At 65.9% G+C, this 14,091-nt stretch overlaps 1 protein-coding gene and 1 non-coding gene across 2 annotated transcripts; both read right to left on the minus strand.

The window, feature by feature from the left end:
* Window positions 1–6,159: 6,159 nt before the first annotated feature.
* FASTKD4 (FASTK mitochondrial RNA regulator 4) lies at window positions 6,160–13,015 on the minus strand. Its single transcript, XM_090286981.1, has 11 exons — window positions 12,928–13,015; window positions 11,381–11,844; window positions 9,652–9,975; window positions 9,086–9,257; window positions 8,674–8,831; window positions 8,189–8,299; window positions 7,519–7,663; window positions 7,197–7,442; window positions 6,982–7,093; window positions 6,762–6,876; window positions 6,160–6,450 (listed from the first exon to the last, which is right to left on the minus strand). The coding sequence occupies exons 2-11, from the start codon at window positions 11,792–11,794 to the stop codon at window positions 6,349–6,351; spliced, it is 1,899 nt and encodes a 632-aa protein (XP_090143107.1). The 5' UTR covers window positions 11,795–11,844; window positions 12,928–13,015; the 3' UTR covers window positions 6,160–6,348.
* On the minus strand, window positions 8,912–9,045 carry LOC150001168 (small nucleolar RNA SNORA5). Its single transcript, XR_016513214.1, has one exon. It is a non-coding gene; the product is annotated as a small nucleolar RNA SNORA5 (small nucleolar RNA).
* Window positions 13,016–14,091: the final 1,076 nt, after the last annotated feature.

A 14,091-nucleotide genomic window follows, 5' to 3' on the forward strand; every position in this document is an offset into this window, starting at 1 on the left:
TGGGTCAGGAAGAGGCAGGGGTTGCTAGACCTCGGGGTGGGAGGGCCGGAGGTGGTTGGAAGCTCTGGGGGACTGGGGCGCTTTGCGGGAGGCAACGTAGCCCCCCTGCCTGGCCTCCTGGCCCCCACCTGCCTGGGTCAGAGTCCCCGCCCAGCCTGGCGCCTCCATCCAAGAAGTGAGTTAGGCCTGCAGCTCACTGATTGGCTGCTTCTAGCAGGTTGGTCTCCATGGTAACCGCCTCCCGGCTCTGTGGCAACCAGAGCTGGAGAGGAAAATGGTCCCCTGAGCTCCCACTGCCCCACCCTTCAGCTCTCAGCTCGGAACAGGGAGGAACACGCTTTCCTCCCCCACCCGTCCTGGCAGAGCCCCTGCCCCACCCCCAGAGCATGAGCCTCCGTGCCAGGCTCAGGGAGACACTGTCACCACCCGGGCTGGGCAGGGCTGGGCAGGGAGTCAGCTGCTGTTGTTGGCAGGTGGGCGTGTCCTCTGCAGGCCCCACCCCGAAGCCCACGGAGCCAGGGGCTGCCCTGAACCCCCACCCCGCCCAACCTGGGCCCTGCAGTTGCTGGGAACCTGCCCTGTCTCCTGGCAGGGACTCCCTCTCCTCCACAGGCCCCCCCGCCCCAGGGGCTCTAGGTCGCTGCCCCTTGCCCTCCCGGACTCCCCAGCTCTGGCAGCTGCCCCCACCTGGCCACCACCAGAGACCAGCCGCCCTTCACAGGGCTTGAGGGGCTCCCAGCGTGAATGAGAGGTTGTGGGCTGGTCTCTGCACCCGTCTAACCCAATGGTAAATGTTGGGAGCAGGAGAAAACCCAGCAGAGCTCTCAGAGGAGACAGGAGGGCGAGCTGGTGAGGGCTGGGCCCTGAGGGACAGCAGTGCAGTGCCTGGCGGAGGGGACCCGGGCGCCTCACCTCCAGGAGGAGCAGGGAGCATGCTCTGCTCTGAGGAGCGGGGTCCCGCTAGTGCTCTGGGGCCTGGTACACCTGGCAAGTCAGGGAAGGCCCTGACAAGGGGGGCACGCCCCTCCCCACTGGGCCCAGCTCTCCCCAACCCAGGTGCTGTGGGAGAGGGGTGGTTCTGGCAAGGGGGATCCCGTGACAACGTACCCCGCCCCCCGCTTTGGGCACACCAGCAGGGACCTGCGGTGGCATGAGACCCATGCCGTGCCACCACGCCTCTCAACGACACAGTCATTGGAACCGCAGGTGGTGTCATGAGCCCAGCCCGGGACGGCTGCCTGCTAACACCAGAAGCTTACAAGCGCCCAACTGCCCAGGACACAGTAATGAGACCCCTGCCACACCAGGAAGCCACAACTGGAACAAGAAAAGCTGGCTGTGGCGGCGGCGCTGAGGTGCGGGGCGCAGCGGAGGGACCCGGCACGGACGTGCGATCAGCCATCTGGGCTGTCCAGCAGGCAGCCGCGCCCGTGCTCGGAACAAACGGAGAATCTCAGCAAAGAAACCGATGTTAGAGAGACGGACCCAGTGGAAACCAGGGGAACGAACACCTTGCTGAACGGGGTTATTCGCAGACAGAAGTGACAGCGGGTGTCACTCAGCTGGGTCGCAGGCGGAGACGCACTGGAAGGAGACCCGCGCGGGAGCACAGGAGCCCTGGGTGAGGCAGCGCTGCCGCCCGCACCGCCGGCGTGTGGGAGGGACGGGGGGACAGGACTGAAGGAGGATGCAGAGAAATGGTGGCCGGAACTTCTGAAATCAGGCACAAGGCGGGCACGCGGAGTCAGGCCACTGAGCAGACCCCCGCAGGATGAGCTCGCCGGACGCACCGCCCTGTGCCCTCTCACAGGGAGGACAAAGCCCTGGAAGCGGCCGCAGGGAGACCGCCACAGCGACAGGGGCCCAGGAGGCAGGACGCGCTGCCTCGCAGCAGAAGTGGTACATTTCCCGGGTCAAGACCCAGAAAGTCTCAGGTGAAGGGACACTGGAGCTGCTGGCCGCCCGCAGACGGGCTGAGGCCACCCCTGGGCAGAGTGGCGGTGACAGGGGGCCCGGGGGGGCACCGGGAAGGGCGGGAATCCGCGTGAGCAGGACGTACGGGAATGAGCACGTGGCCACCCCCAGCTCTGGAGGCGACACCCTAAAGGTAAAGAACTGAGACAGAGGCGGTGCCCACGCCTCCAGCAAAGGGGTGACGCGCTGCTCCCAGGGGCTGGGACCTGGGACCCTGTACACCTCCGTCCCCAGCACCACCACTGAGGAAACTACGCACAAGTTAAACATGGAACAGAAGGCAGGCGCTGCCACCTGAGCGCAAAGGAACGAGGACGGCCGTGGGACGCACCCGCCCTCCGGGAAGACAGCGGCCTGCATGGGGGCGCCAACCACCAGAGCCTCGAAACCCACGGGGAAACCAGGCACAGCCAGCACTCAGAGCAAGCAAGCGGCAGACCAGCGTCTCCCGTGAGCCTAGGCACAAAAATTCTCAACAGAAGGCTGGCCAACCGAACGCTGGCGCGTGCAGAGTTAAACACCACACCACTGGACACGCCAGGCCGGCGACGCTGGTTCTACATGTGAAAAGTCATCAGTGTAACTCGCCCCCCCAACAGGCTAAAGAAAAATGCTAGAGGATGTACGATACCAAACCACCTGACATACTCCAAAGCCCTTCAGATTTTAAGAAGAGCCAGCAGGCTCAGATAAACTTGATGCAGGAGCCCAGAGCTGGCCCCGCCGGAGTGTTTCCCAAGGCGGCGCAGGGCCAGGCGCCCACTCCCCTGCAGAGGCGCAGAGTCAGGGCAGGCAGGCTTGCAGGCTCGCACGGGGCTCTGCTGACTGCCCCCCCCCCCCCCCCCCCCGGTGAACCTGGTGAGAATGACCAAGTCCTGAAGCCCCTGGAAACGGTCTGAAGGGCGAGCACGGGAGCCGACAGTGACCCCAGGAAACCCGGGCAGATGAACGGAGAGAGCGGAGGCTATGGTACTCGAACCCAGACTGCCCTCCGCCCTCCTGCTCAGGGAGGCAGAGAATCCACTCCAGACAGGCAGCCAAAGACGCAGGCCCCACCTGTTGCAGGGCCTCTCTGGGGGGTGGCAGGGGGCTCCCGCATTTCCTCTCCTGTCCCCAGACGCCGGCTGCTCCTTTCTCTGGCTGAGCCCCATGGGGGAGGGCGCCCCATGGACACAGCAGGCTGAGAACAGGGGCCACCCCCCAACCTCGACGCTCAGCTCCTGGAGGGGGGCGTCTCCCTGGAGACCCCCTGCAGCGTTGCCAGGGAGAAACAGGCTGCAGGGCAGGCAGCGCCCCATCTTGGCCCGCGGGACGTGAGGCGGCCTTGGGGCAGCCGGGCCTCAGGTGCTCTCAACAGCGGGGGTCACACAAGGCCGGCGGGAGGAGATTCGTGGGTGTAAGGTGGGCACACCCTAGACTGCAGGCACATCCACGCACCTCCCCGAGGCTGCGCAGCGCAGAAGACGGGCAGACTGCACCCAGACTCCAGTCGCTCACTAAACGAGCAGCAACCGCAAGCCCCAGAGGGGAGAGGATCCGTACCGAGTTGTTAAATATTTTACCTAAAATGTCCAATTTCCAACAAAAAGCGACTAAAGACAGGAACGTGACCTGCACACCAGTAAAAACACAGGCGGCAGGAACAGCCTGGGCAGCCAGATGCCACGTTGAACAGGAAGTGGGTCCGCAGAACAGAAGGGATGCGTGGAGATGTGAAGGAAGGTGTCATGGCAAGGACACACCAATCAAGGACGGGACCTGGAACTCACTTGAGAAGCTGGCAGGCGTTAGTGAGCGCCAAGCATGTCACAGGAGGCCACGCAGGCTGGAGAGAGGCAAGCAAGATGAGCAGGGTCTCAGAGGAACGGAGGCGCCAAGAAACGCACCGATGGACGCACGGCGGAGGGCCGCCAGCTTCCCGACAGGACTGGGAACGAGCTGCTGCACCCCCCAGAAGCCCAGTGGGGTCCCGGCGGGACACACGCAACAGACCCACAGACAGACACAGACACCGAAAGCCAGACAGAACCTTAAAAGCAAGCAATGTTAGGACTAAAAAGTTAGTTCAGCAAGCTTGGAGGGTTCAAGATCAATAAAAATTGATAGAATTTCTATCAACTTTCAACAAACAATCCAAAACTGAAATAAAAGAATTCCATTCACAATGGCACCAAAAGGAATGAACTACTTAGGAATAAGTTTAACAAATGGAGTTCAACGTTTATCTCTGAAGAGATGAGAGAGATCCCGGAAGAGCCAAGACAACCTTGAACAAGACCAGAGCAGGCCCAACACGCCCCGGTTTAGAAACTCACTAGAGCAGCCGCCGGGAGGCAGTGTGTTGAGCCTGGAATGCCCCCCCCCCCCCCCCCCCCCGCCGCCGTGCCTGCGGTGTGGGCTCTGGCAAGGGTGTCGGGACCACACACGGGGAGGGTCCTTTCCAGCGATGGCGCCGGGACACCTGGTGCTCATGTGCAAAGGAATGGAGTTGATGCGCACTTCCTGCCAAATACAAAGATGAACTCAAAGTGTGCGGGAGACACAAGCGTAGGAGCAAAACTACGGAATTCTTAGAGGAGAAGCCAGGGGTCAATCTCCACGGCCGTGGGTTCGCCAGGGGACTGTTAGGGAAGGCAGGACGAGACGCACCCCGGCCAGCAGCAAAGCTGGGACGTGTGTGCCTCAGAGGGACCAAGGAAGTGAGGCTGAGGGCAGGAAACACCTGCAGGCCACACCATCTGACGAGGGACTTGTCTGCAGAGCAGAGCTCTTACAACCCCACGAGGGCCCACAGGTGCTTCTGCAGCGCTGGATGAGGCACAAAGGAGGGCCCCTGAGCCATCGCGAAGATGCAACGCAAAGCCACAGGGTCCCCCACGGATGAGACACTAGGTCAGAGCACTCGCGCCACCGGGAGTCAGGGCCCCTGCTCCTTCGGCATGGTGGGTGGATCCGGGACGCCAGCCCCGCGGCCTGCCTGGCACGTGCAGCGTGGCGCTCGTGGGGCAGTTGCCCGGGACATGCACACAGTGGTGTCCAGGAGGGACTGCCACACGACACTGGGAAGAGCTTCCAGAGAGCTGCCCAAGACCAAATCCTGGGGCCGCGGAAGGGGTGCACTGGGGCCCCACGACGAACATCCTCCAAGTAAAGCAGAGCTGGAGGACAGGCTGTGGGGCCGGTGGCTAAGGGCGAAGAGGCAACGTGGGTCCAGAGGGCAAGCCGACAGCCCGTGGGCTGGCATGAGGTCCCTGAGCAGACCGCTGTTCCCCCAGGGCGGCGGGGAGCCAGCCCCACAGTGGGCAGGGGCCTCCGCTGGGTCTCACCGCCGTGCAGCCAGCAGTGTCCCGAGCAGTGGGCAGAAGCTCGTGCTCTCTCAGTGGGGTCTCCCGAGGCCCCAAGGGGCTCTGCACCCTCGTGCCTGCCCCTCGCCGTGCACGGGCTTGGTGTCGCCAGCTTCAGTCACGCCTGGCTGCCTGCCCCTCAGCACGTGCAGGTGGCAAGACTTGGTTCTGTGCACTGGTGCACTGGTGCCCTGCGCCCCTGCCCTCGTGAGTGGCGAGGCTGTAACGGGAGCGCGTGGGGCACTGAGGCGGCCCTTCTCCACGCCACGCCGTCTTCCGGGACGGCACTGTTGGGCTGGTGACACCGCTCACAGTCCCCCCAAGTTGTATTCTGCCAGCAGTCTCTGGGGAGGGACCAGAGTTAGAGGGAGGGAGGGAGGGCTCCTTCCCTTCCAGCCTCAGGTGGCACACCTGGATGGCACTCGGGCCTGGGTGTGAGGACAGTCTCTCCCGTCTCCTGCTCCAGAGCCAGTGCCTCCCGAGTGCCCTCCCTCACCTCACAGCACGGTTGGGAGGGGACCTCCCAGGATGACTGAGTTCACACCCCAATGAGACCCCTAAGCCAGGCAGGGACGCCTCAACTGGCTTCATGGTTTTAGGACACGGTCTGTGCTGGGCTGATGGCAGGCCCTACACCGGAGAAGGCCACGTAGGACTGTGCACCAGAAAGGTGCCCTGGGGGTGGCAGAGAAGCTGGGACAGCTGGGCAGCCGGTGACAGGCTCCCTGTCTAGATGGAGTGCAGGGCAGAGGCCCCAGTGGCCACCCCTGCCCACAGCAGACGGGTGTGCGGGAGCAGCGTGGCTGGTGTGAGGTCACATCAGAGCCGGGGACACCCCTGGTGTTGGAAACCCAAGTTAAAGGTTTATTACCCACAAGGTCACGGGCTGCTCAGGGCTGCAGGCCGGCGCCCGCTCTGGCCGAGGCCGTACACGTCTGTCCTCGAGCAGGTGGCCTCTCGCCTGCCCAGGGGTGACAGTGGGCCTCCAGGATATCCGCCCCAGGGCACGCAGGCCCTGCTGTGGGGCAGGTCACTGGGCCAGCTCCTCGGCCACTGCTTTCCGCACCTTGTCCTTGAGGTAGGCGCCTTTCTGCCACTCAGACTTGAGCTCCAGCCACTCGTAGTACGGGACCTGGGGGGCGGGCGGGGGTGCATCAGCAGGGCCCCCAGGTCCTGAAGGAAGGTGCGGGGACTGGTGGTGGGGACCCGTGCCGTGTCTGTCAGGGCTCAGAGCCGCACGGGGCGCGTGTGGGCTTGTACTTTTTAAAGAGCTGCTTAAAAAAGGACACCCCAGAGCCACACTGTGACAGGACCCTCGTGTGGGTCTCCTCGGATGGCCTCTCTGGGAGGGGCCAGGGGCTGGTGAAGGGCTCCCAGGTGGGAGCAGCCCCTGCAGCCCCGCAGACACCCCCGGGCCATCCCCGCCGGCTGCCGGGAACTCACGTCCACCACCAGGAAGCCGGCCGCCCGCACGTGGCGCCGGGCCAGCACGAAACGCCCCAGCAGGTCTTTGCTCCGGCTGTTGAAGTTGGGGAACTCCCAGCGCAGGAAGGCCAGCCTGGGGGAAGAGAGGGTGTTGGGTGCTGACCACTGTCCCCGTCTGCGGAGGAAAAGGTGACATCAGAAAGGAACCAAGGGACGATCCAGGAGCTGCTCACCCTACCTCTTGGCTCCAGGGGGCAGTGGCTGGCCCCCAGAGGGTGGGGCGAGGTGAGGGGCCTCAAAGTCCCTCAGGGGCAGGAACTGGCCTTCGGCATCCAGCAGCACCTCAGCATCTGGGGAGGGGTGAGAAGAAACCGTCTGGGACCCCCCGAGCGGGAACGCAGCGTCTGGGGCCCTCTGGTGGGGGCGGGGGCAGGCGGGGCAGAGGAGACTCACCCAGAACCCAGCCGTACTGTGTGGTCACTGAGAACTGGCCCCTCTCGGGGGCCCCCAGCAGCCCCTTCAGGGCCCCCTCCAGCTCCTTCTGCAGGGGCGTCACCTTCCTGCCGAGGGCCGAGTGCCTGGGGACCAAGGCGGAGGCTGGCAGAAGGGGGCCCGTGTACCCAGGGTGTTCCAGCTGGGCAGTGGCGTTGATGTGCAGCAGCTTCTGGAAGGCGCTCTGACCCTTCGGGGACCCGTCGCCTAAAGGAAGAGGCGCCGTGAGCCGGGCGGGGTGCCGAGGGCCAGGAGGCGGCGGGGCAGCCCACCCCCCACGCACCGAGGAACTGGGTGTGGAACTCGGGCTGGAGCGCGGCCCGCAGCTGGGCCTCGCGGACCTGCCGCAGCACGCAGAGCGCCCACAGCACGTCCACCTGCAGCGCCGGGCTCAGGCCCGCCAGCTGGCTCCCCAGCTTCTCGTGCACCTGGGGGACGGGGGGGCAGAGAGAGGGCGCTCTGCTCAGGGGCGGCAGACACCTGGCCGCACTGGGCTCCCCCGGGGAAGGTCCCAGAGACCACCACACCCCTAGGACCCATCGGGACAGGACATCCCCCTGGGCTTTCCCACTGCCCGCGCTCCCCGACACCAGCAGGCTCTGTGGCACCAAGCCACGCCTCTGGCAACACCCTGAGTCTGGCCCCGGGAGGAATCGGGGGGCACGAGGGGAAGCAGCTGGCCAACTAGGGTGGCACAACCCCGACCCGCAGAAGCCCTGCCCGTGTGTCTCTGAAGTGGCCTTCCGAGGTCTCTGAGCCTCCACGGGGCACTGAGGAGGTGACAGAAAGTGAGGCTAAAGCCTTCCTGCCCTAGAGCTGCTCTGGGCCACACAGCAACTTTGATTTTTCCCCCAGACGAGCCCTGGGAGGCCTGGCCCCCCCTCTTCCTGCTTCTGCATGTGCCCCGCCTGCAGGGAGGAAGCGGGGGATGGGACGGGGCGCGAAGGCCGCACCAGGCTGAAGAACGGGTCCTCGTGCTCTGGACGGAAGTTGAGGCGGGCGAAGGCCAGAAGCATGTTGCAGAGGTGCAGCGTGGAGATGCTCTGGGCTCTGCTCAGGACGTGCTGCGAGGCAGGGAGGCAGAGGGGCGGAGTGAGGGCGCCCTGTGCCCGCTGGGCCCCCAGCCACCAGGCTGACTCCACAGGGCACGGCCCGTCCCTGTCCCAGCGCGGCTTCGCCAGGCAGTGCCACTCCGACCAGCTGCCCATGACCCCAAGTGCAGACACCGCCTTCCCTCTGACTCCGTCTGGAGCAGAGTGGAAGGGTTCTCAGCCTTGCCATCTGCACGGCTCCCCGACAACCCCCCAAGATTGGTGGGGTGGGGGGAAAGATTCCATGAACTCGTTTTCTCCCCAACACACCATCTCCCTGAACATGCCAGAGCAGGAACCCCATGTCTGCACCAAGGGGGCTTCTAGCCCTTGGGCCCCCCGCTCACCTGGGCGAAGGCCTCAAACAGGGGCAGGTTGAGCCACTTGAGGAAGGCGAAGGACTTAGCGCAGCGGACCACCTCGCTGGACGTGAGGCTGCGCGTGTGGGGCAGCAAGTCGGCGGCCAAGCGCTGGAACACCTGGGTCTGGTGGAAGCCGAGTTTGCCTTCGGGACAGAGCAGACCCTGGGGTTCACCCGGCAGCCCACCCAGCACCCCCACCCCTTGGACTCCAGGCCCGGGCGCTTGCTGTCTGTAAGCACATTTATCCCTGAGGCCCAGCAGGGGGACCAGGGCCCATGAGTCACAGTATTTCTGTGGCAGCTCTTGGGGCCAGTGCCTGGCACGGGCAGGGCAGGCACTGAATTTGACTCGGCTGCAGGGAGCGCCCTCCCGCCCCTGCCCCCGGGCCAGGGCTCACCATAGGAATAGGCCAGATCCAGGAGGACGCCTTTGGTCAGGGGGAAGGGCTTCTGGACCAGGTGGTAGGAGATGGCCCGCAGCAGGGGCACCGACCGCCGGTTCTGAGCCGCCAGCGCCACCAGCACCTTCCGCAGCTCGTCAGGGCCGAACTGCTCCACCAGCTCCAGGCACTGTCAACCACAGCCGGCAGGGTCAGCGCCACGGCCCGGGGGCCACGGGTCCCAGCGGTACAGCCCCTGCGAGACAGCAACTAGGCTTGAGCTCGCTAAACACGGGCCCCCCGAGCAGGGCCCGGAGCACCAGGGCCGCAGCCGAACGGACCCCCGGGGCCCACGAGCCGAGGAGCTGGAGGCGGCAGCACCGGGCCTGCCCCTGCCAGGACGGGACGGGGCTGAGCTGGACTTGGCTGCAGGCGCCACGGCTCAAAGAAGCCCTGGGGCTGGCCCAGGCCACACTCGGGGAGGTCACGGGCACGCGGCCTCTCGGGAGGGAGATTAAGGGTGGGGGTCAGGTCCACGCTCTCCGCAGACCCTGGACCTGCTCCGTGCCCTCCTTGCTCAGTACCTTGTCCTCCAGGCGGTTCATCAGCGACTCGGAGAGGTGCCCTGTCTTCATCATGATGGCCACCAGCGTACGGCTGTCCTCGATTTCCGCCCAGCGCCGTTCCAGGTGCACGAGCAGCTCGGCCAGCAGCTCCTGGGAGCCCCGCTCCTGCATGCAGGCGGCGCTGGTCTCGGCCAGGAAGGCCAGGTGCTTGTACCTGAGCCTGCGCAGGCGCCAGCGCACCTCCTGCTCCACCGACTGCAGCTCCTTGGAGGCCTCGGGGAGCTCTAGAGCGTAGAGGCTCCGCAGCAGCTGCACGAGGGTCCCGTGCCAGACCACAGTTATCTAGGTGGGGGACACAGGCAAGGTCACGCCAGGACCCAGGGGGGAGCCTGTGTGCTGAGCCGGCTGCCCGGCTCCTGCCCCTGCGGCCACGGCTGAGCGGCGAGGCTGCCCACGTCTCCCTCATACGTGCCTCCTGCCTGGGCAGCCTCGCATGCGCCCCTAGCCAGGGACCCGGCCCACAACCCAGGCCTGTGCGCTGACTGGGAATCAAGCCGGCGACCCCGTGGTTCGCAGGCCGGCGCTCAGTCTGCTGAGCCGCAGCAGCCGGGGCAGGAGTGGGAGGCTTTTACAAGCCAGTTTTATCAAGAACTTCACTCTCTGCTGATGACAACTTGTAGCTGTCAAAAAGACTTTTCTTTAAGAAAATAACTGACGTAAAGTCTGGGAAGCCCCAACCCCTGAACCCTGTTCCTCTGACAAAGCAGCCCGCCGCCCTGTGTCTGAAGCTGCTCGGGGCCCTCTGCCCTTAGATGTGTCGGCCCCACTGAGCCCTGTCACCCCACACTCCTCGGCTCCGGGAGCCCACGGGGGCCAGGGGCCAGCACCCCGCAGGCCGCCCCACTGTCCATGTCACTTCCCTGCGGTCTGTGCGTGAAGGGCAGACCAGAAGCTGCCCCAGGGCACCGAGCTCCGGCCTTCCCTTTGCACCCCAGGGCCTCCCTTCTCCTCGGTCTCCTGCTCAGTCTCTGACTGAGGGTGACGGCGCCCCGCAGGGTGTGCTCCAGGCCTCAGAGGAGCCCCGGGGCCCAGACACCACCGTCATCGCTTACTACTGGTGGCACCCGGCTCTTGACCGCAGCCTGTCCCTCCTCCCGTGAGACTGCGCTGCCAAGGCAGGGAGCCGGACTCGCACGTGAAGTGAGAAACAGAAAGCTGCCCTGTGAAGGGCCGGGGAGGAGGGAAGCATCGGATTTGAGGGCAACACTGGGTTACCATGGTGTTGCAAATACACTCTGTTCCCAATTTGTTGCCAGCGTAAACTGTTACGATGTGTAGTCTCCCCAAACTGGGTTCCACTGGGTTTATGTTCCAAAGGTAACTAGCATTACAGCCTTAGAACAAGAGGGCTCCTAATTAAGGTAATTTTTATGAGCTGCATGCGCCCCCATCTCTGTCCTCACTCTTTGAGGATCTGACTGGCTGGACAATGCCCAGGTCCTTCTCAAGCTTCTGGGCTCCCCCACCCAGCACCCCACACCCCCTCCAGCTTTGAGTGTGGCGCCATCGGCGAGACCCCAGGGGTGGGCACAACGAGCAGAGAAGAAGAGTCCAGCTGACTCCCTGCGCTTCCTGAGAGGACAGTGACAGTCACTAACAGGGCTGCTGGGAGCTTCACACGGGGATGGGGGTGGGGGGGCGCTGGCTGCTTCGGACTCAGTGCCCCGCCAGAGACCCCGGCGCCCACCTGACCGCAGACCAGGTGCAGCAGCTGCTGACAGCGGGCGTCCTGCACGAGCGCGGCTCGGTCCTCCGGCCTCTCGGACAGCAGGCGCGACAGCTGGATGAGCGCGAGGGCCGCGTGGTTCTGGTCCAGGCTGCGGCCGCCGCCAGCGAGCTCCAGGAGCTCCTCCGGCCGAGTGGCCTTCTCGATGAGCTCATCTACCTCCTGGCGCTCGGGGTAGGGGGTGAACACCGGTGCCTTCTCCGCATGCTGTGACAAGGAACCGGGGACGTGGGAACTGGCTGAGGTCGCTGAGGAAGTCAGAGTCCTGTGGGCCACCCTGGCCAGTCTGAGCCCACCAACTGGAGCCCCAGCAGGGGCCAGACGAGTGGCCTCACGCAGGAGACATGAGCACCGCTTCACCAGGCGCACTGCCATGAGGCCGGGCGTGCAGGGAGGGGACGCTCCTGGCAAGTGATCTCAAGGCCCTGCAGAGAGAGAGAAGGGGGTGGCGCAGGGGCCTTCCTGACTCACAGACACAGGGAACGTGACCAGGGAAGCAGTCGCAGCCGCGCTCTGCACACAGCAGCCCAGACCTTCCCGGCTGCTTACGCGCAGGGGCACGGCGCAGCCAGAGCGCACAACGCAGGAGGCGGCAAGGGGCCGGTGTCCTCGGCCACCAGGAGCCGCCCTGCAGCCCCGCCGTCCCGCGCGGGAGTCTCCGCGAGGACGGCCTGGAAAACCGCGTCTCCAAGGGTTACGATTTCCCAGGACTAAGAGTGAATGGAGGACAGCGGGACAGGCCACTTGCAATCACACCGCTCCTGAGAGCCCCTGAAACACAGGCTCTACGGCCGCATTTCAGTTCTCAGCCAGAGGAGGTTCTCCGCATCGTCACCAGCCTCTCACACACGCACAACCGCAAGGACAGCGCCGCTGCTCCCGCCACAGGGCCCCTGGGCAGCCCGCGCCTCCCCCGCACAGGCTTGGCCGGCGGGGCCGCGGGCCGGGAGGCCGCCCTTCCCCTTCCCACGCCCAGGCTCGGGCCCATCTCCCAGAAGCCGTCACGGGCCCCGATGGCGCTGCTCGGAACAACTCTGCCGGCCACTCCTGCTCACCGGGGTCAGCCAGTGACCGAAGGCGGGCACGTGACCGAGGCAGGGAGAAAGGCGGACCCGGGCCTCCCTCCCGCCAAAGCCAGGGCGAGCGTGGTCCCTGGGTTCCCGGCGCTTGGCTACGGCCGGCACGTTTCACTTCCACGCGAGCGCGTCACCGCAGCTCCGAAAAGGCTCAGCCCAACTCCGCCTAAAGAAAAAAGCCGCGACCCAGGAGCACGGGGCCCGCGGCGGTCAGACACCCTGCGGGCTACGGCGGAGACCGCGACCCGATGCCCGACGCCCGACGCCCGACGCGTGGCCAGGGCCGGGGCCGCGGGAAGCGGCGCGTGCGCCCGCGCAGAGACCGGCTTAGGCGCCCGGCCCCCGGCGGCCCCCGCGTCCCGGCGCGCCCGCCCTGCCACCCCTCCCGGCCGCAGGACACACGCTCGGCAGCGCCGTGCCCCCGAGACCCACCTCGCGGCCCCGCGAGCATCGCCGCTGACCTCCACGCGCCCCGGCCCGTCCTCGGCCCGTGCGGCACGGCGCGCTCGCCTACGTCACTCGGAGCGCCGCCGGCCTCCCGGCCGGAAGTCGCGCCTCCGGCTCCTTTCCGGTCGGGCGCCATCTTTGTTGAGGTCACACGGCCGGAAGTCGCTCCGACTGCCCGTTGCCATCTTTGTTGAGGGCAGTGGAGCGGGAGGCACGGGATGGCCGTGTGGGAAACGGGGAGGGGAAGAGACTGGAGCGCTCGGAAGGGAGGGGTGGAAGGCCTGGGCGTCGTGCAGCGGAACCCGGCCTCCCGAGGGCTGTGGAGGCGGCCCCGGTCCCCGCAGGGCGAGGAGCGGACCTGCCCGCGCCGGGGGCGGGCCGGACGGGGCCCCTACGGGCGGACCCGCACCGCGCGGTTGCCGCCCCGGTCTGAGGTCGTCCTGCGGGAACCGGGGCACGACTTGCCGGCATTCTGCAATTAAAAGAAATAACAAAGAGCAAGAGCTCTGCGGTTTGATAGGCCGCCCTTGACTTTGAAGTGTTGACGTTCACCTACAGCGTGAGGCGCGGGGAAGCCGAGCAGAGCGCCCCCGAGGCCTGTGTGTGGTCTGGGTCGTCCCCCTTCCTGCACGTTGCCGTTTCCCACGGAATCAGTAACTTTGCTTCTGTTGAAGACCTCACGTCGTTACCACTAACCCCACCCCACGTCCTTCGCCGGTTGTCTGTGCCCCCGCGCCCCCGCAGTCCCGGTCGGTTTAATTCTCCGGAACCCCCGCCCCCCAGCCCGCACGGCCGCCGCTCTCTCTCCGCCTCTGTCCCCGCCGCTGTCCGCGTCGGCTGCAGCGCACCCTCCGGCCGGGAGGTCTAACGGCCTTGCAGCCCCGCGTCACCGGCGGCTCGGCCGCGTGTGCTCAGAAGCCACCTCCCGGTGCGAAGGCTTCCCCCGCGGACCTCCCGCTTCTAGTTCCGCCTGTTGCCGACCGAGAGTCCGGAACCCGGCGTGACGAGGCCACTTTCTCGTGGCCGTGCCCGCCCTCCGTCCGTCCCTGCCTTCTGTCTGTCTGTCTGTCTGTCTGGTGCTCTCCTCTTCCCCGCCTGAGTCGGTTCCTGTTCGGTGAATTCCTGGAAGTGTGCACCCTCCTCACCCCA

This window comes from Furipterus horrens, unplaced genomic scaffold, assembly GCF_987537825.1.
Source record: "Furipterus horrens unplaced genomic scaffold, mFurHor1.1.pri manual_scaffold_9, whole genome shotgun sequence".
NCBI lineage: Eukaryota > Metazoa > Chordata > Mammalia > Chiroptera > Furipteridae > Furipterus > Furipterus horrens.